We start from the raw sequence: 27,764 nt of genomic DNA on the forward strand, positions 1-27,764 counted from the left end.
TACTTACACTAAGAACGTACTTGTTAAATGGATGTAAAAACACTCGGATTTGTCTATATCTATATCTATACATACACACACATTATATATATATATATATATATATATATATATATATATATATATATATATATATATATATATATATATATATATATATATTTGAGGTTTTATTTCATTATATTGTATCATGTGAATTATACCAATAATGTTCACCTGAAATATCCGTTATTAACCTAAAAACTAAGTATATCGCGTTCCTTCTGAGAAATAACTGGTAATACGAAACTTAGTTCAAGTGGAAGTGCGGAATCAAAGAAATTACTTCCATATTTAATAATAGGAATTTTATTCACTCTAACGTTAAATTTGCTTATTCCGATTAATTTTTCGTGACATCAAAATCATCATAGTCAAAGGAACAATTAAATGTTAAAATATTTTCACTTTTAGTTGTCACTCTAACTGCGAAATACTGTTAGTTTCCCTTAAGATGACATTCTTGCTAGAACTGACAGCAAGATTAAATTATTAGGACAGCCTAGTGTTTCTTAAATTTAAGAACAGGTGTTTTTATAATAATCTGGCAAGGGTGAAAAATAATGACTTCATAATGCAAAGGTATTAATTTATTGAAGTTCACCCTCCATCCCATTTTCTCTGTATTTACTAGGTGTAGGCTGTGCTTATGTCTGTTGATAGTTCACAGAAACAACGGGAACCTCCCTAACGATCTTTGCATTGTTTTCTTATTGATTACAACCGGTTTTTTTCGTATACAAAGGGGAAATATGAATAAAACTCTTTCGAATATATCTGAAAGAAACTAGATTAAGCAAGATGGACGTTTTGTAGTTCATGGGCACAGAACTACTAGGTGTAGGCTGTGCTTATGTCTGTTGATAGTTCACAGAAACAACGGGAACCTCCCTAACGATCTTTGCATTGTTTTCTTATTGATTACAACCGGTTTTTTTCGTATACAAAGGGGAAATATGAATAAAACTCTTTCGAATATATCTGAAAGAAACTAGATTAAGCAAGATGGACGTTTTGTAGTTCATGGGCACAGAAATATGAGAACCTACTAAAGGTGAAATGCATTTGGGACGCGTCTATTATGGAAATAAAAAAAATGCGTTGGAAACTAGAAAGATAAATTTAGGCTGGCACTGGGGTCAAGAATCAAGAACATAACCAACACCCAGATAATGAAAACAATCCATTGTACTTCCTCACATTATACTTCAAATGAAACTATCGACACTCTTAGTGCATTTTGAGGACATCTAGTGGTTGCTAAAAGAAACACAACATACGTAACAAAATAACTTGTCTCAGGAGAGCGCCTACCTGAAAAACTATTGTTTAAATTTCCAATATGATATTCATAAAGCTTTAAACCCAATTTTTGCAAATGCTTTATTCAGTATGTTATAGACTGAATGATGGATAAACATTAACGTCCTCTTTTTTTTATCAAAAGAGACAATTTACATCATATTTTGCTACTTCAATTCTGGCAACTCACAAAAGGCAGGACAATACAATATTACCAAGCAAACGCAAAATTTCATCGCTATTTGATATCATTAATATTACAACACAAACTGTTGCTCAGTGTTAATGAAAGGCCTTTTTAACCAGAACTCGGCAAAGAAGTTGTCGATGCTTTACAGAATGTAAAGCACTGAAACTTTGCTGGCAAATTCTGGTATAGCCTCCAGCTTTGGCAGCAAATTTTTTTATGCTTCACAGATCCATCAGTGTAGGTCAGTTTACTGAGAAATGGGTAATTTTTCGAAAATATGTTAAAATAAATTAAATTATTTAAGACTGCATTCAAAGTGAAACACTGTTGAGAAACAATAGAACAAAATATCCAGAGATAGCAAGAAAGCATCAGAAACACTGAAATGAAAAATGAGAGAGTGGCTCAGAACATAAAACCAAGAAATTTTGTTAACAATAAGAGAGAGAGAGAGTTCTCTGTCCTGTCATCCACACACTGTTCAGGTTTTCATTGATAAGATACACAACGTAAGAAAAAATGTAAAATACCATGATAGGCTATGCTGTATACACAAAAACCAATACCTGCAAGTATGCCTAGATCTGTTACACAAAAAATGCACACATACAAAGCCTACACAATAATAAACCTATTAAAAAATGCACACATACAAATACAAGCAGCCCACACAGATATCAAATAAACATACAAAAATGCAAGCATATTCAAATAATGTAAAAGAAATTCATAAACTTACTAACATTTGCACATACACCCACCAAAAAATAGGTTTTTTTTTACTGAAAAGAAACAAGCTTCCAAAGTGATACTCTAGACTAATCTCATCTTTATTCCAAAATCAGGAAATCATGTAAAATGCAAAAGTGAACATCATGAATTGTGAGGTCACACTGTACTCTCTTCACATATGATAAGGGGTCATAGTAAACATCATTATAAGAATTATCCCTTTATTTTATACAAGAATTATATCTTTTATTATATACAATAAAAGTTATCATGGAAAAAGATACTGTAATCTTCTAAAGAACTTCAAAGCACTGATCACTTAACTATATAAAAGCAACATTGCCGTATATCAAAAGGTTATATATTCTGTGTTTTTCCTTTTCAAATTTTTTTTCTTGCTATTTAAAAGAAAACATATATAAATATGTTAATTACTTGGTTAATGACTCAAACACAAGTTTTGAAAATAAATTTAAGACCTATTCCCCGTATGTCAGTTCAACAAACCATTTTTAATACAATTCTCTAAACCATTTTTCAGTCTACTCTTAAATCCTCAGTTACATACAGTACTATTTTTACTGTTCTGGATAAACAGCTATAATAACTGACTTGACTAGTGAGTGGTATCCAGTAATGCATTACCGAATGTCTATAAAGTACTTGCACATATTGTATCTCATTTCCTCATTTCTTAATTTTACCAAAGCTCTTATGAGACATATTTCCAAATTCATTAAAAGCTGGTTAATAATAAATTTCTAAAAAGTACAAAAGTAAAATTATATAAAGAACATGTTAATAACATTACTTAACACCAAATATTCAGTGCAGAACAATAGCAAAGATAATCTAGAAGTTGTGGCATGGTTAAGGATCTGATTATGGTGTACATAGCCATTCTTCCATGTTTCTGCACAGTACATTTTCTAATAATTTTGTTAATGTAATTTTATTAATACATTTCATCTTCACATAGGTTTACTATTGATTTTTTCTTCACTGATGACCATCAATGATATACATATATGCATGCACTGTATACTGTCCTTTTGGCTAAGAAAGCAAGCATGATAATGGATCAGCATTATACACCACCTTTGTGTATCTTGAATCCATTACTACTCCTGCATTTACAGAATCCTCTAATTTTCACCTCTATTTATGTGGAGGCTGACAGGTTCCCTAAATTACTCAAATATTCTTGTCAAATTTACCCTTTTTCCCTTTGTAGTAAAATTTGTTGCTCTGTTCTTCTCCTTAATATCATTATTCCTTTATTACGTATTACCCTACTTATCATTATTTTCTTATCAGTCTTCTTCCTGTCCTTGTTTTAACATTCCTTATTTACCACTGACATACAACACAAGGTAAACAAAATTTTAAGGAAACATTGCATAATGAAAATAAAATATTATTCACAAACATCAAATGGCCAAAAAGATAACAGAAGCCGAACTTTTTCTTCATAGACGGAATATAATCAAGTAATTCAAAAACTTCTGATAACATATAACAAGTTTGTTTTTTCTACAAAACCACTGATTATATTAAGCCTAACATTGATAGGCCTGTGATCAACAAACAACTTGTTAAATACATCTCAAAATGGTAACACCATCAAACAATCTTAAAAAAAAAACTAAGTTCATTCTATTTTCCAATTATCTTAGCTCAATGAAAAATCTGTGAACCAAATATTTGGTGTGTTCTTGCTTCATCAACACAGAACAACAACAAAATTTCTTCCTATTGCCCTTTCTGCATGACTGTGCAGAGAAACAAAACTGCACATTTCTATTTAGTGTTAGAAGATAGCATCTGGTTTCTGTATTATTTATTGGCATGTTTCAACTAAACACCAGAAGGGTGAAACAGAAGACTAATTGGAACAATAATTTGAAGCTGCAAGGCTCCACAAGCACCATCCACAGAGGGCTTGCCTCATATAGGGGTCACAGAACTGCAGTTAAATTTGTACAGATTGAACTGCCTAAGTCACAATAGTTGAGTTGAATGGCAAACTAATTAATAAAGCAATTATAAGATGAATACGGCACATAACAATGGTCCCTGACTTAGTCTGAGCAAGTAAGGATGCCAAAGAAAACAAATCACCAACAGACACTGGTTTAGCAGATATCACTGATGCAAAATGATTGGGTATCAGAGAAGATTCCGATATGAAAAAAAGCACCAGGAGGCAGAGCTGAATCTGAAATCCAAACAGCAACAGAGGTAGCAGGAACTGGAGCCTGCATTTATGACATCAACAAAGCCTGTGCTACTGTGGATGTAATGGAAGTATTTTTTCATCACTGGTACAAAAGCAAAGACAATGGTAGAATGGTAAATATGAACAAATGAAGCACCAGTAACTGCAGCACCCAAGACTGGAAAGTCTGAAGGGACAGTGTTAGTCACTGTATCTGAAACATAAACAAGGGCAACAGGAGGGCGGCAAAAAGCAGAGGCAATAGCAAAAGGCATTAGCTTCAAATCTGCTGGGACCATCATGACCAACCTTAAAACTGCTTGTACTGTTGATGAAGAAGCAAGAGCAGATGAACACAAAAGGCTGAAAACTGAACTTTGAAAGAGCAATCATCTCTTTATGATATTCCTGCATGAAACTCAAGCCTTAGTTAAAAATATTTTTCTGAAAATAAGCCAATTCCAGAAAACCACATGAAGGAAGTGACACTGAAAGGAGCTGCACTGAAAGAGCAAGATAGTAGAAGCAGGCTTTATAACTGCAGCATCCAGAGTGCTGGCAGTGAGAGCACCGCAGGTGGGAAGGCCAGAGGCAGACAGACCTACACAGCAGGTTACGTAGCAGGCAACATTTGAGAGATAGCATGCCTCAGAGCAGCAAGCCATTCTCTTAAGAGTCACAGCCAGATGGAAGGTCTGGTGAGTGAACTTGCTGAGATGACTCCCAGTCAAAGATGCATATAGATCTGCAGCAAATTGCACTTTTCTTGGCTAATTACACTTCCTCTTCAAAAACAGTGTCCATTGATCATCCACCCAAGAGGATGCAAGACAATGTATCACAGAATTTCTTCAGTTTTTGAGTTGAAGTAGGTTGTGCCTTCTTCATGACTGAATTACCCACCACTCTTCCATAATGGCTAATTGCTCAAACTCCTACGTAGCAGACCAAGCCAAGCACAGCTACCGACCTTCATTCCGGGGGGACGCAGATTCCAACAGATGTGGAATGAAGGTGTAGTCCAAGATGAAGCTATTAAAAACTGATGTTATATGCTGTTAGACTGCAATAACAGTGGATTAATAAAGATTATTATTATTATTACTATTGTTTGAAGCCCTTTACTTCTCCTGGAGTTGGAGGCAATGATGATGGTTATTATTATCCTTTCAACAAACCCACCGAGTCATGCTTGTGGGTTCCAGCCAACTGAGGGCAACCCCCAGAAACTGCAAAGGTGCATCAGCTGCTGAATCCAAAATCCTTAACTGCTCAAGTCTGATATGCAGTGTAGCAGTCAAAGAGTTATCATGAAGATGAAAAAGGGTGAGCTCTTTTCTCTGCCTATATGATGAAAGCAAAGGGCAAGACCTAGTTAATGGAAAAATATACTATACAGAGCAAAAAAAAAAAAAAAAAAAAATGTGAGCTATGAGTGAGAAGGGGCTATCCTTGAGCTTGTTTCACTAGCAAAGTGATAACATATAGCAGATGGAAGGGCTTCTTTAAACCAGCTACTTGGTTGTGTCACAACAATAATGGGAAGATGTCTAAAATAACACAGAAACAAAGATGCCATCTTCTGAAACCTTATAGAAGTACATATGCACCTTTGTTTCTTTGCACAATCATGCACAAAGAGCACAGGAAGAAATGCTGCAATTGGTTTGTAACTAACACTAAAATGCTATTCGCATGTTTGTTCAGATAGGGCATGAATTTATTACGTGGCCTAATGTTGCCATTACCAAGGCACTAACATTGAATCATAGCATTAATAAGACTTACAGTTTAGGGATGAAATACTCAGGAAAATTACAGAAACGCAGCAAAAAGAAGAAAGTCAGCATAATAAAATCTTGTTTTAGTATTCCTCTTTATGCTTATGCTGAAAGATGATGAGCTCTACAATAGAACACAAGAAATAGAACATTTAGCTAATATAAACATCCACTACCTTATCTGCAGGTTAAACCTAAAGGAATATACAGCACTGTAATACATATGTAAAGTGAAAATCAGGCTGAGTAAAACCGGATTATACCATCACAACTCTCAAACTCTTCATCAACAAAATGAAAATGTCTACTCATTTATACATCATCTTAATGAAGATGAGTACATGAGTAACACAAAATACTGTACTGCTCTGAACAAGAAACACATCAAAATACTGTACCATCTTTAGAAGATTAACAGTGCAACAGGAATAATGAAAATGTATGAAGGGTAGAAAGTCAAGTGAAAGAGCGTTTGCATGTCCACCTAAAACTAAACCAGATCAGGAAGCAACCTGACCAACTTATCTTTCTGCCTAACTTGGCGTGGAGAGAATACGTAAATGTACCGTGTTTGATATAATGCAAACATATATGAAACATATAGTCACTACATATTGAGGTAATAACCGTTAATAAATCTTTCAGGACACAAATTCTACATTACACTAACCTACTCAAATGGGCATTTATAAAATGAATGCAGGAAATACCTGGACTAATTACAAGCACCTGTGAAAATGGAATACACTAAAAAAAATTTATATGAGTTCAAAAGTCATATATGTGGACTCTTTCAAGTACTGCATATGAAAAACACTAATTACAGTATACTGACAACACTCATTTTCTAATCCAAGAACAGGGATACTATCACAGATTTTGAACTTTCACACCTATTCTACTGACTGAAAATAAAATTCAGAAATAAAAAACTGAAATATATATCATCATCCATAAATAAAAGCTATTATATAAATTATACACTAATGCCTGTTGGGCACGTTTAAGCAAGTGCTTATTACTTACAGTATTTAAAATAAGCAGATTGAAAATTAATGTTGGGTGTAACCTCCTGCAGTTTACTGCAATGCTGCCAAGCAGAGGTAAAGATAAACAATGAGACAAGGAGGGTACCTCCAGTATAATACAACTTGTATACAGTTTATGATACCTGAAAACAGTTTCAAATGTGCTCCTAAAAGGGAACTTCCTCAAGCATGGAAGGTCTCACCTGCTAATTATTGCTCCACCTGTTTTACTGTATAATTAGAACTGTGTAAATGTTTATTCCTACTGTATATGAACACCTGTGGATAATAAAGTCTATAAGCTAACTGACATCTGCCATTTCAGTCACTGAAATGACTGGACAAGCTTGGTTGGAGAATGGTGAAAGATGAAACCACACAATAGTTTTGCCTCTTCATGCACTCCTCCCCAAAGAGGAAGAAGGGGATACAAGTCTCTTCCCAAGCTTATGCAACAATGGAAACCATTTCATAGTGGATTAAAGGTATGTCCAACTAAAGCATACAGATGTACTATGCTAAGTGGGACATCTGTAGCATAAGCCACAACTTACAGCTGACTTCCCACAAACAGACACTGCTGTACTCCTCCTTCAAGACATAGTCAGATGAAAATGCTTATTACCACTTCTTCTCAGGTTAGACCCTATCCACCTGCATACTGTAACTTCTCCTCAGGCTGGACCCTCTGGTATCCATTTTATCAGCAGGACTCCTCCTCCTCCCACTCAACCTGACTTTTTTGACGTCCCTCCACTTCTCACTCTACCAATAGAAAATCCTATTGATCAATGAGACTGGATGAGTGATACAGACTTGGATAAAGCATCCATGTCACTAATAAATAGTCTTCAATGCTGTGCAAAGGGTGACTTTCAAGAATTAATACAATAGCACAATGTACATACATTATGCAAGTACAGTAAAGACTTACAATTAGCATCACGATCTACACTGAGTTTATAAAGGGTTGATATGTGGAGTGGATTGCCACAAAAAACCTAACCTAAACTATGCCTGAGAGTTCTCTACTCTCAACATACATTTAATATCCCAAGAATTCTGTTAGTATACAATTTTTTTGTGTTTGGTAACTGACAATTAGTAATGTACACTTGTCAGGTAAAAGATCTTTTGTTAGTTTCTCCATAAAGCATGATTAAAAACAAACCTTAACACCTTGAAGACAGTAACTCAATGTTTGAGCTCATAGCACCATATTTTGTTAGTCAAATAAAGAAAGCTTTGACAAAAATATTTTGCATATGTATTTTCCACCCAAGTTACACAATTCCCAGAGGTATTTACAATACTGCTTGTCGCATTGTATATATACCAGTAAATACTATACAAAATTCTGATGAAATAAATTTAAATCAATCATGTCTTTTTTTTGTAAGAGCACAGTTCAGCTTTTCATAATCATACCCTCAGCTTTCAAATTAGCACAACTATGACAACTTTATTCTTACTGTGAATCTTTTCTAGATAAGATACCAGCTATCTGATTTTTCCAGTCTTCATCAGAAATATTTTGAGCCCATGGTGGGATGGCTGACTGAGGTAGTGTGAAAGAGGCCATCACTGATTTAATTTCTTCGACCTTATTACCATCCAAAGTTAAACGATCTTCCTGCGGAGAATTCCAGACAGAAGCTCGCTCTGCTGATTCTTCTTGTCTACTTTGCCTTAAATTCTGTAACATAAAAAGTTCATAAACATTAGAAATTAATAATCAAGTGCAATACAATACTATAATTTGATATTTACCATAATTTGATATTTAGTTTTGATTCTAATTTTTTTCAAGAACATTATTAGTGAGATTATGCTTATTTACGTTATCTAGTCCATTTTAATGTAAATTCATCATATTAATTTATAATACAGTATGCCAAAATCATTCATAGGAGTCAATTTTAGACCATAATATACTGACAAGCTGTTTTAAAAATTTTGTCTCATAATACAGACATTTCCTTTTACATCATCGCAATGACAAAAACTGTCTACAAATGTAAATTATGATGAAGCATTTCAGGTAATGATGAAATAATAATAAGCTACTGGACAGACAGAAATCTTCTGAGTAAGGTGCATTAGAATTCAACTCAAAATATATAGAAAAAAGTAGGCACTTCAATGAGTATACAGGCAGTCCCCGGTTTACGACGGGTCCAGCTTACCACATTCCGAGGTTACAACACCCTTCAAATATATTCATCAGAAATTATTTCCCGGTTTACGATTAATGTTCTGGGGTTACGACGCGTCATACGCCGATCCGACAGAAGAAATGTGGCTCCAAAATGGCAGAACAATAAAAATTTGGAGGTTTTTTGATGAAAACCTCAATAAAAATGCAGTTTACAGCGTTTTCAATACACCCAAAGCATTAAAAGTAAGGTTTTCTTAAGATTTTTGACGATTTTTGACAATTTTTCAGTTTACAACGATTTTTGGTTTACAATGCGGCATAGGAATGGAACCCCCGTCATAAACCAGGGACTGCCTGTAATTGTTTTCTTTGGCTCGTGTATACACGATGAACTGAGATTTTATTTTCTCGATATCATGGTTGTATTCTTTTTCAACTGTTGAAAATCTGTCTTCAAAATTTTGAAAGTTATCCAAGGTCAAAGTATCGAAAAGAATGAGAATAAAAAATGAATGATAGCAATAAAACTACACAGCATGGAGAGTTAATATTAACAACCACAGAACTATTAACAACCTAAATCAAAGTAGCTTCCAAAAGTCATCAATAACTTCTCAACCCAAAGGTGATGAGGCAAAATGTAACAAAAGCACAGAAATGACTTATGATGAGAATGTGACTCACTAACTGTAAGTAAGCCATTGCTTCTTGCCTGTCAGAGTAGCTCACTTGCATTCCTGTCACCATTGCTAATGCTTGAGGTAAATATATTTTGAATGGTCATGTTTGCAATCACCTAGTAGTCTACGGTATGTGTAAAGTAGGAGGGTTTTATTTCTGCAGATCACTTGAGCTGTGAGGCATGCCTCATAACTTAGACATATGCATGCAACTTCACTTTTATTAAACAATAATGAAGTATATGCTGCATACAGTATTCATTTTCAGTGCTATATTACAACCCCACTCAGATAATGTTTCCTGCAATCCCTGATTTAATTATTTTGATAAGATTTCATTATTTTATATATCTGTAATGTCTGTGCATGCACTGCAAATATTTCAATACAGTGCTGTATATGTAGCACTCTGAAGTTTCATGAAAGCCGCTGAAACGTAATCTTGGCAATATACTCAGTTACAAAAAGAAAGGCATATTGTACTGTAAAATAATTTCTGTATCATGCATTAAAAAATTCAAATATACTAATTCCACACTGAAACTATTTTGATCACATTCACAACTCACCTGCTCAACATATTCTGCAGTTTGAGATGACATACCACTGACTTGTTGGGTACTTTCTCCATTGACTTCTACATCATAATTTTCATTCTCTTCTTCTGCTTCATCCTCAATCACATTTGGACCATGAGTATTCAGTGCTGCCATCAAGCCACTAAGAGAGTTGTAGTCAATAGCTGATTCTTCATGATCATCATCCTGCAATATGATTCATTATGTATCTGAAGCAGTGCCGTTTAAAACCACATAACTCAATGTAGCAAAAAATTATTAAAATAACCTTTGATAAAAATTCAAATTCTCACATTTATAATGATTCCTATCTTAGTATCCTAACTTGAAAAGTGCTCAGCTCTATCAATAAGACAGTGCGGACTATTCTAAACAGACATGCTGGTAGTTGAGGTGATTACCATGGCAAAAATTATGAATACTATACAAGGTAAAATACCAGGGTTGGGAGGGCCCCTGCTCACCATACATTGGCATGTTGTTCTTTTGCCATGGATGAGTCTAATCTGAGGGGTTAAGAGGTAAACACTCATAGCAATAAAGATTTGGATATGTCCTATACAAAAAATAACCCCGGTGCTACATGTGCTAAAAAGTACACACAAAATTCACTCTCTTTATATGCGGTAGGATCGAGCACTAAGGAGAAGGCAGAAACTGATTTGTCTGTTCTTTGCAGTATGTACATCAAGAATGATGGGCCAACTGGAATATTTGTTCATTCATCAAAATGTGTTTGTACTGTGAAAACCTAAATACTATGCAGTTGGTATTGCAAATACTATAGCTCGTCAGGCTAAAAAAACTTTGGGCACCCATAACCACAACAGTGGCTTGAAAGTTTTAGCAGTCAGTGTATGGTCAAGATTTCTTAGTTCTATTTACACCTTGTGTACTGAATATCACTGATGCTAAGGTATGAGATCCTTTGCCATAACAAGGAGCATCAAATGACAATTAATATACTTGCACATTATAAGAAAGGCAGAAAAATATTTACATAAACTTCATATTTCATAGATTCAAACCTGTTACTGTTACACCTCATGCATGGAGGTAGACCAAGAATTAAACAGTCACCACGCCAGTCCTAGTACAAGAAGCTACCTGTTGCCCTCATGGATGAAAAGAATGGGAAATTCAGGCTTAAGATGATAGATATGCAATCTTGTCAACTCAGAGACTGTCCTTTTTCAGCTTCTACTTTTCTAAAATCTGTCCTACATTTCCCCAGTTTAGGAAATGCACTCTGAGTTTGTAATTTCTCAGGGCAATTCTTTGCCCCTGCAAAAACAGCAACATGTGTGTGAATCTGTCTCAGGAAAAGTAATGCCCTCACAACATAGTTTTACTTCATTATTTTCACAAAAAAGGCTATAAAATTTCCTCCAGCTTCAGTACTGATTTAATATCTGGGAAAATCTCTCTACAGGCACAAAAGGCAGTACTTATAACAGGGATATGCCCTTCCTGTGAAGTAGGAATTTACTAGCAACATAAGAAAATGAAACTATAAATACAAGATTACAGAATGACATAGCATTGTACTATGCTCTCTGCCAAGAAGCTGCACTCACGAAAAAAACAAAACCAACATTCTTCCAAACAAGACTAACATTCTAAGGTGTAGGAGAGAAAACCAAAGAAAAAGTAACCAAGATCATTCCTGTTGCAAAATATACAAAAGCAAACAACAGAATGGAAATAAGTAAAATAACAGGTATATCACACTAACACAAATAAAAGTTAAAAGTCTGTGAACATTTTCAAAGAAATACATATACAGTGAACCTCCCGTATTCGTGGGGGATGCGTCCCACACCCCCTGCGAATAGGTCAAATCCACGAATGCTTACAACGCCCCTCTAAAAACGCTTATACCTGTCTACCATGAAGGGTCAAACACCAAAGTATGCCTAAAAATACCAGCCTACATCAAATATACATTAAACTATTACCTTATTACTGTATTAATCTTTGAAATGATACTATTAATATAATTTCCAAGCCATCTTAAACATTTTATTATTACATTTATACGTATGTACTGTATGGCTTACAGCTGTAGGTGAAAATAATCCAGTCCACCCTACGTATTCAGCCACACATTTTCTTTCATACAGTTATAAGCCGTCCCGTTTTCTTTTCAGGGGGAACCATTGGTATTTACGTATACAGTATGAAATTCACAAAAAGAGAGAGACAAAAATTTAAAAAGACGTATGCACATTTTAAAAAATTTAATACTACGTATATCTGTACCTGTCTACCACGAAAGGTCAAACACCAAAGTACTGTATGCCTAAAAATACCAGCCTACATCAAATATACATTCAACTATTACCATATTACTGTATTAATCTTTGAAATGATACTATTAATATAATTTCCAAGTCATCTTAAACATTTTATCGTTACATTTATACGTACGTACTGTATGGCTTACAGCTGTAGGTGAAAATAATCCAGTCCCCCCTACGTATTCAGCCACGCACATTATCTTTCATACAGTTACAAGCCATCCCGTTTTCTTTTCGGGGGGAACATTGGTATTTACGTATACGTAATTCACAAAAAGAGAGAGACAAAAAATTAAAAAAAAATTTATGCACATTTTAATAAAAAAATTTATTACTACTGTACTTATATATTAAGATTACTACATACGTAAATCATACGGGTACTCACCAGCGATGAATGCTGATTAAAGATGATGATGATGAATTAGCTGTGCAGTGCGATGAATGACGATGAAGATATGACTGCACAGCAAAGCAGAGGAGTTACAACTCATCTCAGGGTGCCTCTTCACCTTCAGGAGGCGCTTCAGGAGGCACTTCTTCAGTTGATTTGGGAGGCACGACTTCAGGCGGTTGGGGAGGCACTTCTTCAGGCGATTGAGAGGCACTACTTCAGGCGACTGGGGAGGCACTTCTTCAGGCGATTCGAGAGGCACTACTTGGGTGATTTGGGAGGCTTTGGGGGCCTTCTTCATCCGTTTGATGAACATGGTGATAGGCAGCTGCTGTCGCTGCTTTTTCATGGTGGTGAGGGTTTGATTATAGGGCTCCCATGCTGAATCAAGCACGTTTGAAAACTTTAAGGAACATTTTCCATAAAAGGATCCCATATTAAAACATACTCCTGCATATCCTTAATCAATTCTCTTCAGGTGGGACAGACGTTCCAAAGTCAGGCTGCTCTCCTCTTCCTCCTGCTCCTCCCCTGAACCTGGCGTATCTTCTTCCTCACTGGCAGACTTCGTCAGCTCTTCCAAATCCTGGTCCGTCAGGGGGTCAGAGTGAGCATCAATAAGGGTGCCGATGTCATCCTCGGTGATGTCCTCGATGCCTTCCCCACCTAGAATCCTCGCCAACTGGACAGCCTTATTAATGGCCGAATGTTGAATTTCTTCAGGAGAGAAGCCCCTGTAATCATGAACACACTCCGGCCACAACTTGTTCCCGCATGTGTTCAGGGTCTCCTTCTTCATGTCATTCAGTGACCGGCTGATGATGCTCAGACATGTGGCAATTGTGAGTTTATGCCAATATTCTTTTAGCGTAAATTCACTGTCACTGTCACTGTCCATTGCAGTTACAAGTGGCTGGAGGGAGTTCCTGGTATAGAGTGCCTTGAAGGCACGGATCACGCCCTGGTCCATAGGCTGGAGGAGAGAGGTGGTGTTGGGAGGGAGGAACTCAAGCTGGACTCCCTTGTAAGAAAGATCGAGAGCGTGGCCACCAGCATTACCCATAATCAGCGACACCTTGAACTCCATGGCCAAGTCGTTCAGGTATTGCCTAACTTGAGGGATGAAGCTCTGATGGAACCAGTGCTCTGTGAGGACTTTGGTGATCCAGGCCTTAGGGTTATGCATCCAGAACACAGGAAGCAATGCCTTGTTCTTATTCTTGAGGGCCCTGGGGTTTGCAGCCTTGTAAATGAGGCCTGGTTTAAGCATGAAACCAACTGCATTTCCACACATGATGAGGGTAACCCTATCCTTCTGGGCCTTGAATCCGGAGGCTTTAGCTTTGTCCTTCATAAGGTATGTCCGGGAAGGTATCTTCTTCCAGAACAGGCCAGTCTCATTCATACTGAACACCTGTTCTGGATGGTAGCCCTTCTCCTCAATGATCTTCTTGAAGGCCTCCGGATATTTCGCGGCTGCTTCAATGTCTGCAGATGCTGATTCCCCATGCAGAGTAACAGACTTTAGGTGGAACTGCTTGTGAAATCGGTGGAACCACCCCTTGCTGGCCTGGTAACCTTGAGGCGCTGATGATGGTCCTGCTTGGGGCTCTTCCCTCTCTTCTTCTGCTGGTTCATCAAAGCCTAAAAATTCTAATTCGCCTTCTTCAACGCCTTCCTCTGCCTGTGCTACGTCGTCGCCTTCGCGAATGATGTTGGCGTCGAGGGGCACGTTTTTCTTCTGGCAGTCCTTTATCCAGATTGCCAGAGCAGATTCCATTTTCACGATTGTTTTATCCCGCACTGTTGCAACTGTCTTTGCACTACCGAAGTAGCTCATACTCACAGACTTGCGTATCTCCGCCTCTTTCTTCTTAATATATCTCACCGTGCTCTCATTAACACTGAAATGGCGGCCAACTGTGGCAAAACTTTTGCCCTCCTTTAACATGTCAAGAAGTTTCACCTTCTCCTCGAGTTTCATAACAGTCTTCTTTCTTTTAGACTCTTTGCCATAAGGCTTTGAAGGAGCAGGGCATCTTTTAGGAGGCATTTTAGGGCCGAATACCACTGATGCACAAAGATAAAAAATCAAAACGGACAGAAGCACGGTTTCACAAGGTAAGATGCTGCAAACTTATCCGCACAATCTGAGGAGGATGCCGTGGAGCGTCTCCCAGAATTCCGTGTTCACGAGTTGGTTGTGAATGTTCAGCCAATGAGTGCCAAGGAAAATGAATGGTGCTTCTGGATTGGCTGCTTTGCAGATGACAGCCAATAGTGTGCCGAGTATCACTGGTCCTGGGTACACAGCGTCCAGCATCGCGATTTCTTTGTATTTGCAGAGAGGTGGCTTGGGTGAAGCACTTTTAAGAAAAACAAATATATATTATTGAAATTTTGGTGTGTTTACATAAATATATTACAGTACTGTAATATTTGAAAATTAGTAAATCATTTTTCAACTTACAAAATGTACTTACAGTAGTCATTAATATATACTTAGTACATACATGAAAATGCTACGTACCGCAGATGTAAACATACGTACCCTGCAGTATTCCTGTACTATGTATCATCCTAAAACACTTCTTGTATGTAATATTTAAAAATCACCCTAAAACAAAAATTTTATAAAATGTACGTACTGTATGCGCAGAAGATCAGTGTTAGTATATGTACGCGCAACCAGTAGTACTATGTGTATACCGTAGCGGCAAATTATCGGCAAATGACCCAATATAACTCGTTTTATTGCTATCTCACGTTTGTGTTGTGCGTGTACAGTACTATGGCCTAAAAATATTTTTTGAAATCGTGCATTAAGATGTCCTCTGAATGCTCTGCTTCTTCTCAGGCCTCTGGCCAATAGCCTACAATTACTGTAATGACTGATGAGAAGAAAGTACTGTAGACATGATTATTTTGTTATGAGAGGGCAAAAGTCACGGAGAAGTTGCAGCCCATTACAGCAGGACATTAATTGCGGTCACCTGCATTGAGCATGAACAAGGTAAAATACTCATGCAGCCCTACTGTACCACCTTCGTTGCCATGTTCAAATACCTTAACATGACAACGCCTCCCGTCATTCATCGTACTGCACAACTAATTCATCATCATCATCATCTACAGCATACTGAAATCAACATTCATCACCAGTTACTACCCGTATTATTTATTATTATTAAGGTACCCAGTTTAGTATTACATAATATTATTATTTAATTTCTATTACTATTATATGTACAGTACTGTAGTACAGTATTATTATTGATTTACATGATTATTTAATGTTATTATACAATAAATATGAAAATACAGAATACTATTGCTATAAGAAAAAGACAAAAAAAAAATCTGCATCCACGAATATGGAGTTTCCCGCAAATATTTTTATACAGATATGTTCCATGGCAAAACCCGCGAATGCGTGAGTTTCCTGCGAAAATTTTTTAGATAGGTTCCATAGAAAAACCCGCGAATGGGTGAGTCCTCGAACCTTGAGAACACAAATACGGGGGGTTTACTGTATATACAGTATGGCTTTATGCAAAATATTTAAAAATCCACACATCACTTAATGCATATTATTTAGAAAACTACACTTCATGCATAATTTTGCTTACAAAGAGACTAACAGATTGGACCAAAAAGATAACCTCAAAGTTCTGGTAAAATCATTGTTTTTGATTAACACTAATGATCGTCATATACTGTAATACTATATATATATAGTACTAACTGTGACTAGGAAAGAGTGAAGTGAGAAAAATGATGAGCACTTGTTGAACACTGCTGCCATCCAAAACTGAGGCTACAGCTGGATAAATGCAACAGGCTATGACCAATTTACTTGTGTTCATGAACAGATTATGCTTCCATTAATGCTCAAGTAAAATAGTAGTCTGTCTGTCATTTGGACATGCTCCAAGACAGCCAACATAATGATGGGTGCAACATAAAATAACATTTCACCAACAGATAACAAGAGGAGAATTTTCTCTGAAGCCTGAACACCAAGCCCCCACTTTATACAAAAGCTAATTACCTCACAAAGAGTTACTTAATATGGCTGAGCTAACAACACACTGGTCTAACAGACAACTGGAAACAAAATAAGTTTGTATTAAAATAGGACAAAGGCTGCAAACCTCCTGTTTTGAAAAGAATTCTTGTTAAAGCCTTACTTTGGAGCTTTCCTGGCATAATTAGCAAGTTAAGTTCTTGCAGCTAATTAATATACAGTACTGTATACTGTGCTGTGTGTTACAACATACAGTATTACCAAAAATATAATTCATCTCATCCAAAACAGCAGAATGGTCAATATTTGGAGGGTTTTTATTATGAAAAACTCAATATAAATGCAGGATTTGTTGTTTTCAAGACTCTCAAAGGATTAAAAGCAAGGTTTTCTTAAGATTTTCGACGGTATTTTGGACGACGCCAGTCCAACGACGATCAGAAGAAATATGCATCCAAAACGGCAGAATGGTCAATATTTGGAGTTTTTTTTTATTATGAAAAGCCTAATAATGAAAATGCAAGATTTATTGTTTTCAAGACACCCAAAGGATTAAAAGTAAAGTTTTCTTATGATTCTCGACGGTAATATTTGGGATGGCTCAGGTCCAAAGCATACAACAGAAGAAAATTCACATTAGTGGATTTTTTCATTGAGCAATATTCACTAATTACTGATTTTTATTTTATTTTCATGACTAAATACATTTTTTATGATGAAAAAATTATTTACTAATTTTAAAATATTAGTATTAAGGTAACCACAGCAAAGTATCGATAAAAGTTAAATTAAAATCCTGTGAAATCATAAAACTGCTTACAGATGTAATCACTTCATTCAACCTCTCTCTCTCTCTCTCTCTGTACTGCATATATCCTTCAAAGAAATATTGATCACTGTACATAAACATAAAAATATACTAAAATCCCATCATCACTTGTGTGACAATTTTTTTATTGCTTTGACGTAGGCTTATGATGATATCAGCTCGGGGGATTAGAAGTAGCCAATAACAGAGATCATAGCTACCCCCTCTCTCCATGACGATACGCTATTGGTTGGAAGGACTGACAGTAGCCAATAAAAACTTGTAACAACCCCCTCTTCCCCTTCTCGCCCTCCTTGACGACATGCTATTGGCAGGAAGGGTGGGATTTTAAACAATCACAAAGCTTGTACCTCACAGGCTTTGCATACACTATAAAGAGGGTGAGTAGTATTTTTTTTTTCTCTCTCTCTCTCTCTGACGTGAGAGAGACAGAGAATGACGGCACAAGAATTTTCTAACAAATTCGTGGGAGATGGTGAGGACTAACCACGTTAGTATGATAAATAAATTACTCACCTAATAATAAGTGCTAATTTTCAAATATTAATAAGATTAAATACTAATAATAATAATATACTGAAATTACAACATTTATGCATTTTTAAAGTAAATTATTTCAATTTTTAAACAAAGAAATATCACACCCTGTCTTGCCCAAAGCTCTGAAACTATGGGGGAGGGCAGATCTGTCAAATTACTTTACATTTCTGACTAAGGGTAGGAGATCAATTTCTCCCTTCCTTCCTTCCTTTCTCTCTCTCTCTCTCTCTCTCTCTCTCGCCAAAAGGTAGAATGAGAAATGGATAGATATATTATAAAGAGATACTTAGTTTAGCCCTTCACTCTCTCAAGAAAAGATACTGCTAATTTGAGTCTCTTTACCTATGCACAATGCACACTGTTTGTGTGTGTGTGTGTGTGTGTGTGCGTGTTCATGGTGCTTTAAAAATGCATAGTAAAAGTAGTAGTAGCCTACATCTTTGGAAGACAAAGAAAAAAACAATTTTTTGTTGTTGTCAGCCACAGTAAAGAGAAATGGATTAACACTCCTTGAGAGATTAAAGAGATAAACCTCTCTCTCTCTCTCTCTCTCTCTCTTGCCCGTGCCAGCACAAGAATGGCTAAATGTAAGTCGTAGTGGTAATTCATTCTCTCTCTCTCTCTCTTGCCCGTGCCAGCACAAGAATGGCTGAATGTAAGTCGTAGTGGTAATTCATTCTCTCTCTCTCTCTCTCTCTCTCTGGCTGGAAAAGGGTACTAATGTTTAAGATGACTCTGACATTATATTAATAATATAATTTCAAAGATTAATACACTAGTAATAGGATAATAATTTAAGCTATATTTGATGTAGGAGATACTGTAGTTCTGTGAAATTCCAAGTCTTTTTCTGGTAGATAAGTGGTGAGTCTCTCTCTCTCTCTCTCTCTCTCTCTCTCTCTCTCTCTCTCTCTCTCTCTCTCTCTCTCTCTCTCTCTTCAAAACAGTAGAATGGTAAAATTTTGGAGGGTTAGCCTATTTATGAAAGAATCAATAAAAATGTAGGTTACATCATTTTCAAGGTACCCAAAGGATACTCAGTAATGTTTTCTTACGATTTTCGACGATTTTTTTGGTTTACGCGGTGTCAGAACGGAACCCCTGTCGTAAACCGGAGACTGCCTGTACTCAGACTAAACTAATTTTACTAATTCTTTAACGTTTTTAAGCTTTTGACCTATAAGGGCACTGCAGTCTCCACTTCTGAAATGAGTTTAAAGTACTTCCTTTTCTTCATTCTTTAGAAGAACTGAGTAGCCCTAAAATCTAAAAGAACCTACCGCTATCATTAACAAAATATGATTTAATCAGAATTTCAACTTACAAAATCTTGTGGCAGAGGCTGGTAACCTGAGAAATTTGGATCTTCAGAGTCAACTTGATCTGTTTCTTCATCACTTGAGGACAAAGGTGGGCCCATTGTTAATCCTGTTGGTGGGGTAATTCCTTCTTCATCTCCATTTCCTGGATTCCCTCTACCACCCCGCATGGGTTCAGGTACTGGTGACATTAATTACTGAAAGAAAAAATCAAACACGCCATCACCAACTATCAGCAAAAACAAAATGCCTATAGGTAAAAGAAGGACTTATACAAAAGACAAATCTACTCCCCTTTCTTATGAATAGTCTACATATGACCTAGAAAACTGCTCAATATCAGTAGTCAATTTTACTTGAGCCATGTACTTGCTCATGATTACATTGTGATTGGTACCTACGATAAAAAGTTTTTGACGAATCATATCAGTCTATACTGCTGCACTACACACCATTTAATTCAACTTGCATAATACCTGTACCTGAAAACTGCGCCTACTAAAGGATGGCCCATGGGATGGGCACCACCTGCATGTGACCTCCCCTGATGATATTGTGACCTAGATTTTCTTTTGAAATTAAGACAATATGCAGGCAGCTTTCATGTTCTTAAGAATACAAAATCTTAAATAATGCCCATGTTCAGTAAAATCAAACACAGACTGATGCTGAATGCACTACTGTAGCCTTTGATAATCACATACACCCTAAAATAATTGTCCTAGAGTGTGTAAACTTTGAAATGAAGTTAGAGTGAAACATAGTTCATGTCCATATAATCAGTATGTCACAAAACATTATACAGAAAAAGAGAGGCACAAAGCCAATAACGGTATAGGAAGGTCTCCTAACCTTCCCAATCCTAACCTAACTTAGGAATACTGGGCCTTATCTGACATTGGGGCTCCCTGGGAATCCATTTCATAACCTAACCTTCAGAGCCATGACCCATGAGAGTAAATTGCAGGGATGCAACCTAACTATTACCTTACCTCCACTAACTTTAACTAAGTTGTTGGGTCTTACATGACCAAGGGGGTGGATCCCCTCATCCTAACCTGATGAAAAGTGCCATAAATCACAGAGGTGAAATAAAGAAATGAATTCCAACCTTAACTGAACAGTTACAAGCTAACTGATTGACTTGACATTTAAAAACCACGGTAGCCTAATTCTGTACATCAGGCTTTGTACACTGGAAAATAATAAGGCCTCAAATTCTTTCTGAAAAACCAGGAAATCACTTCTTGCCCTGGACAACACAATCCTGTGTAAGAGAATAAACTTTTTTGAAAAGTAGCTGGTCTAGAATCATTACAGGACTCTGTTATATGAATTTATGAAGCTTTAATTGATGAACCCACTGGGGTTGTGAAATTTGGAAGCGCAGGCACTAAAAATGCCTAAAATCTCTCAACATCCAATAACTTTGCAAGTGATCAGCTTCAAAATGATAACACTGGACTACAAAATATCATGAATGCCTTAATATCTTAGGCTGATCAGTATAAATACCACTTTATTCTCACTTGTCCCTTGTGGCATAGCCTATTCCTATGGAAAAATGACAAAATAGTCATCACTTGATCTTTCCAGGAATTAAATTCGCCATTGGCTAGGAAAAACAAAATCACAATAATTTATTATTCACTCTCCCCTCACGCCTAGGCTAGGTTAATGTATTCGGTAGAACTATATAATAGCTCCACGGCGGTGACTGCCTTCTAACGTAACCTTTTCTACAGTTTTTTGGTTGCTAATTATGAATTTACCTTTAATTCTTGGCGCTTGAGTGTAATTAACCTGTAATTAATCCCTGAAGTCCATCCACAAGGGCTTTCCATGCGCGATCTTCACAAGACAGAGCACGGGTATGTCTGTTTCGAACGGTTCATATCCCGTCTGGCAAGCGCAATAACTTGTTAATGTATGGGTACCCAACCCCCCCGGGCCAGTACTAAACACGGCGAAGGGACATTCCATTTGGCCGACAACAAACAGATGCACCACCAGTATCAGAACCCCTAAAAGTGTAGAAAAAACCAGTTGAAAAGGAAAAAACAGGCGTGGAGCTAATATGTAGAATTACCATGTATTCCTTGTGTAAGAACTGCTCACCATTCAAATACTTTTAATATTGGAATTTATGTTTGCAAGGAATTCAGTTATATAATATTATGGTAATTCTAAGCATTAGCCGTCGCCGCCGTGGAGCTACAACTTAGTTCTACCAATATTACCCAAGTTACAGCTGTATGGCACCATAAAAGACCAACAAATCTGGCCTATCCAATCAGGGGCGTCATTTCAGATTTTTAGGGGGGGGAGGTGGTTTGGCGAGCGAAGCGAGCCTAATCACCTGGGTTTTTTTTGAGCTACTTTATGTGCTTCTGAAGCATATAAAATAGATATATAGAGACAGATATAACTTAATGTGATGACACATTTGAATTTCGGTAGGAATAATGGAAAACCAGCTGCTGTTACTTCTTGGGGTTTGGTGGGGTGAGGGGGGGCAAGTTGAGGCTTAGGGGGACAACTTGAGTCTTGGGGGGCAGTTGACCCCCAGCACCCCTAAATGACGCCCTGTTGTAACCCAATTTCGTTTCTGTCAAAGAGGAACTGTCAGGTAGCACTCTCCCATAGGCTGCGATGTAATGACAACTGCTGCTGACTGCATTGGAAGGCCTGTAATACAACTGTAACACATCTGTATTGACAAATTCCATTGTTTGATAACCACAATAAAAGAATACTCACCTTAATTCTTTACACCCGAGTGCTTGAAAACACCTGTAATCTAAATGACAGCAGTTCGTGCCGGGATGGGTATTAGTACGGAAGCGGAGGGAAGGTCCTTTTGTTTACGTTGCTTAAAAAGATTTCGACAACGAATGTCAACGGGAAATAAAGGAAAAAATAAAAACCTTTGTTACTCTGTTTCTCTCTCCCTGCTTACCAACACTAAATAACAAGAAAATTAAAAAAAGAACATAAGTACTGTATTCAATAGAAACGATTTAATTAATAAACTTTATCTAGCCCTGGTTACTTAAAACAAAGTCACAAGAAGATAACGTCATTTCGGATTGGCCAACACAGTTCATATACTAGTCACTAAGCTTATTCAGTTTATTTATTTTCACGACAGTGCCATCCATATTGAACTTTAAGTGTTCTAATCACACGTTAACTGGTATAGGATGTATTTCCATTAAAATTGCGTCGTTATTGCTTAAGTTACTCGAGAGATAAGGCTAAGGAATCCAACCAGTGGACAGCCTTCACACTAAACACCAAATGGATTACTCACTAAACACAGTAAATTACAGATTTTCCAAGTCATAACTAAACGGTGGGTCACCATTTGCTATCGTCATGTTATTACACTAATGCAAAAAAGGGGGATAAAAATGGAATTTAGTTATGTCCAATGACATTTAAAGAAACCAAGTCGCCACAAAGAAATATTAGTTCATGTGTATTGGGACAAATTTAGAGACCGCTGAAAACCTGTACAGAGGTTTAAAGGTTACCTTGGAGCTAGGGGCCTTAACATCAGAAACACAAGATGCAAGTGATGAATGAAAAGGTACACAATGTTTACTGTACGTCATGCCTGCCAAGTTAAAAAATGAAGATTTATTAGGACAAACATTACTATTAAAGAGAAAAATTTACTGTGGTCAGAGTGCTCTTGGTGGAGCCAAGACGACAAACTGATATACTGGATGCCATAAACGAAAATTGATTTCCTAATGATATTCTAATAGATGCCACAGGCAAATAAAATTTTTACTGTAGGCCTGAAGTTCTCTGACTAAATTTTCAAATTTGTTGTGTGCATGTGTGTGTTTGGTATGAGTTCATAGTTGAATAAATACAACGATTGCGAAAAGGGTGAATGCATCTTTTCTACATGTTAATGAAGGGACTTCAGTGAAAGAGTTAATTAATGACTTCATGAAAATGTTTGCTGACGAAAACAAGACAAATTCCCACCATTCAAGGTTTTGTGCGCAAAATGTCAGGGTCTTGGGAATGTAGCCAAATATAAAGTGAGGACAGAACCGAGTCTGGCATTAAGCTTCGGAAGCGAGCAGAAGAAAGGTAAGGCCTTCAGCAGTCTTAAGTAACGTTATTTTTTGCTAACGAATTTGTAAAAACCTACCTTGATGAATTCTAGTACTTTAGAAACAAATTAATTTTACAGGATGAGTTTCTCTGGTACATTGTTGATGGGCGTCATCACTCTGGCGATGGGCAGGGCATCGAGCTCCTTGGTTCCTGAGCCTCGCCTGAGTACCCTTTCCTGTGGCTCCCATACCATGAAACCAGGAGAACGAGTCGCCATTCAGTCACCTAATTTTCCTTCCAATTACAAAATCAATGACAGGTTGAGTAACCATTTGGTTTTATGGGTGATTCATCTGATACAGAGATCCCTCTGACTACACTGGCCCAGGGTAGTTCTGAAAACAGCCCATACTTTAAGTGACAGTGGAGCTCATGTAGCGTTGAAAACAGCTCTTGTACTCTTTGATGTAAATCAGTTTATTTACAGAGGTCATAACTGTAATAAAAATGTCTTCTGCTTAATTTTCTTGTGCTGCTTTTCATTTGGCTGGCTCGACTGTTAGATATCCTTAGTCTGAGGCTTTCACTAGACCAGCTACGAGATAGAAAAAGTGACATATTTCTTCTGCATGAAAATTACTTTCAAGTACCTTTCAGGTGCCAGTATGAGATTACCTGTGATCCAATGAAGTCGACCTACCTTGAATTTATATGTCCGAGTTTCCAACTGGAATCCTCGACAGACTGTTCTGCAGACCGTTTGATTTTGGCGTCTCGTGGAAATCATGCAGTGTAAGAGCTGAATTCTGGTTATTGTCTTAATCTTACATTTCGAATAACGATAAGTTCCTGAAACAGGACACTTAGCTATGCAGCATGTCGATGTATGGATTCTTATTTCTTTCAGGAAATGTGGTTCTAATTCTCCTGATGGCACAAAGACCTTAGATGGATGGTCAAGAATCACCTTCTTCAGCAACGGCCAGAAAACCGCCAAAGGCTTCCGATGCTACGTGTGGTGCCGTGATCAGACAACAACAGCTTCTGCCACCACCACCACTACTCCTACAACTACTACTCCAACTACTACTACTCCAACTACCACTACTCCAACTACCACTACTCCAACTACCACTACTCCAACAACAACTACTCCAACAACAACTACTCCAACAACCACTACCCCCACCACCGCTGGTTCTACTACAACTGCTGGTTCTACTACCACCGCTGGTTCTACTACCACTGCTGGTTCTACAACCACAGCAAATTGTGCCAGGTAGATTATTCAGGAGACAACATTCAACACCATCTTCAAAGAAAGTTCTAAAGTCTATCTAGCAAAACTTATCATTCCCCTCTAGAATTACAACTGTTGTTCTTGAAATAGTTTTATCTCCATACTTATTATATAACTTTATGGAAGGAATGTGATTGTAACTCAAGGATATTAAGAACAGATTGTCAGTACTAAATAAAGGGGACGCAGACAAAAGCAAATCATGGTATACTTTGATTCCTTGTATGCACTGCTAGTTCGAGGTGTGGTTACTATATTTCAATCTTTTCTCGTATATAACGAGGACAGATTGAATATGTGCAAGAAAAGTTGCTACACGAGTGTTGCAAAAAAAAGTACGTTCTGTATTTTTGGTAAATATTACACAGTGATAAAGAATCTTAATTTCTATTGGAATACTGAAATATAGCCTACGATTTAGGCCTAGCGCTTGGACTGAGGTCATTCGGCGCTGAAAGGAAAATTGAGAGTAAAAGTTTTTAAGAAGTGACAGGAAACAAACCTTGCAGCTGTACCATGAAACAATTGTTAGGAGAGGGTGGAAAGTAAGATGGAAGATCATATGAACGGAGTTATAGTAAAAGGAATTAGAGGGATTGCAGCTAGGGGCCGAAGGGACGCTGCTTAGAACCTAAGTAATGCTTACAGTGCACCATGTGAGATGTACTGATGGCACTACCCGCCTACGGAACTTAATTTTTCTTTTATTATGCACAAACGCTATTTGAAAATACCATACTCCGTTATCTCTTACTAATTTACCCGTTCGCTCAAAATTTGCTCCAAATTTAAAGTAAATCCGTAATTACATTGCACTATTTTCGTTTCACGTTCTTTTGATAATTAAATTTCATTAATCTACTGTAGACTACTATTTTTTCCTCAGAATAAACAAACATACGGATACAAATGCCACTTTATACAAAAATTTATATTCTTATTTGTTACTTTTTTTGGTCAGTTTTATAGACTGTTACATCTATGCTTGCTCCAAGTAATGCTAATTCCACTGACATGCGTTACATCAACAGACAAAAAATAGCGTACTTATATAATACAAAAAATTGCGGAACTATAAAGTGATTAGAGTGTAACGCTGAATAAATGATGAAACGTGCAATAAGACGACAGCGAAAGGTAGCTCAGTCGTGGGTAAAGGCGCTAGACTCAGGGAGCCGGCAAAGGGCGAGGAAGAATAAAGGAGAAATATCTGAGGGTTACTTCTGACACACTCGTCGGTCCATCCATTATGTTTAGTTCATATTTTGCATACATTAACTTGCGTAGTTTTAAGTTGATGTTATCTGTATAAGATTTTTGGTTACCATGCGCGCTCATTCAATTTTCCTTCCACTCTACCGGTATGTTGTTTGAGGTTTTTTTTTTTTTTTTTGTAGTTACATCTATTGTTTTCCTGTAGTTTGCACACAATCTGAACACGGGGAAATCGAAGAGAAAATGAAAAAAAAAAGTCCATACTTTATAATGCGAAAGAAATAAAGGAACTTTGCGAGTCGAAAATAGTGAAATGAAGCGAAGCTAGTTATAAAATACCAAGTAAATTCCGGACCAAATGAAAGTCATTCTACTACCAGACGGCTATGAACCAAGGTATCTTATTATAAAGGTCATTGAGGGGGTTGGGGGCGGGGCTGGCTCCGAGGTGGACGACGGTATCGCTGAGACTTGGCGTCCATTTCCCATTAGATTAATGCATGTTCGTACTACAGTTTTAGAGCAGGTGTGTTTTGGCCCTGGTTCTCACTATGTCCATCTTCAGACGTTTCATCTTCAAACAATTAAGTTTTTAAATTTTGTGACGTGTTTCCAGGCTCTGGTGCTTTTTCAATAACGACTATGAACCTGAGAGAGAGAGAGAGAGAGAGAGAGAGAGAGAGAGAGAGAGAGAGAGAGAGAGAGAGAGAGAGATTTACAGATTTCTTTGGACCTTGAGATTTACCTGTAGATCGGATCCGTCCTCCACGGCTGTGAGATTACTTAGATCGAATCCCCTGTTGTGCGGATATGAACATATTTGTGGCAGATATTCAGAGCAATGGTGTTATATCAAACTTCTGCATAAACACAAGGAATCACGGGCGTTAGAATTGCCCCACTGGGATGGCAGAGATGACTGGTATCACTGCATCTGGGATTGTCTGGCAGAATTTCTATGAACTTCACTGGCTTTTAAATTGGCTATGCTTGCAAAAAAATATGGATTTGGAGGACCCACTAGAACCTATTCCTTGTGATGACCGTCGGACACATG

At 37.1% G+C, this 27,764-nt stretch overlaps 2 protein-coding genes across 4 annotated transcripts; one reads left to right on the forward strand and one right to left on the reverse strand.

Moving 5' to 3' along the window:
- Positions 1-2,470: 2,470 nt before the first annotated feature.
- On the reverse strand, positions 2,471-27,650 carry LOC136851580 (uncharacterized). 3 transcript variants are annotated; one of them, XM_067125855.1, is made up of 4 exons: positions 27,453-27,650; positions 20,121-20,312; positions 10,698-10,892; positions 2,471-8,986 (listed from the first exon to the last, which is right to left on the reverse strand). In XM_067125855.1, the coding sequence occupies exons 2-4, from the start codon at positions 20,304-20,306 to the stop codon at positions 8,759-8,761; spliced, it is 609 nt and encodes a 202-aa protein (XP_066981956.1). In that variant the 5' UTR covers positions 20,307-20,312; positions 27,453-27,650; the 3' UTR covers positions 2,471-8,758. The 3 variants fall into 3 exon arrangements, with proteins under 3 accessions (XP_066981956.1, XP_066981955.1, XP_066981957.1); XM_067125854.1 differs by lacking the exon at positions 27,453-27,650 and adding an exon at positions 24,893-25,111; XM_067125856.1 differs by lacking the exon at positions 27,453-27,650 and adding an exon at positions 22,876-23,088.
- LOC136851579 (protein SpAN-like) lies at positions 24,330-25,692 on the forward strand. Its single transcript, XM_067125853.1, has 3 exons — positions 24,330-24,511; positions 24,850-24,984; positions 25,100-25,692. The coding sequence occupies exons 1-3, from the start codon at positions 24,330-24,332 to the stop codon at positions 25,473-25,475; spliced, it is 693 nt and encodes a 230-aa protein (XP_066981954.1). The 3' UTR covers positions 25,476-25,692.
- Positions 27,651-27,764: the final 114 nt, after the last annotated feature.

Source organism: Macrobrachium rosenbergii, chromosome 23 (genome assembly GCF_040412425.1).
Source record: "Macrobrachium rosenbergii isolate ZJJX-2024 chromosome 23, ASM4041242v1, whole genome shotgun sequence".
NCBI classification, from domain to species: Eukaryota; Metazoa; Arthropoda; class Malacostraca; order Decapoda; family Palaemonidae; genus Macrobrachium; species Macrobrachium rosenbergii.

Bases quoted from the DNA above. Each gene is read 5' to 3' on its own strand.
- LOC136851579 (XM_067125853.1), top strand. From the start codon at position 24,330: ATGAGTTTCTCTGGTACATTGTTGATGGGCGTCATCACTCTGGCGATG. The intron at 24,512-24,849 runs GTTGAGTAACCA...AGTACCTTTCAG, and splicing joins AATTACAAAATCAATGACAG to GTGCCAGTATGAGATTACCT. The intron at 24,985-25,099 runs GTAAGAGCTGAA...TATTTCTTTCAG, and splicing joins TCTCGTGGAAATCATGCAGT to GAAATGTGGTTCTAATTCTC.
- LOC136851580 (XM_067125855.1), bottom strand. From the start codon at position 20,306: ATGTCACCAGTACCTGAACCCATGCGGGGTGGTAGAGGGAATCCAGGA. The intron at 10,893-20,120 runs GTAAGTTGAAAT...ATCATATTGCAG, and splicing joins AGCCTCTGCCACAAGATTTT to GATGATGATCATGAAGAATC. The intron at 8,987-10,697 runs GTGAGTTGTGAA...TTTATGTTACAG, and splicing joins CTGCAGAATATGTTGAGCAG to AATTTAAGGCAAAGTAGACA.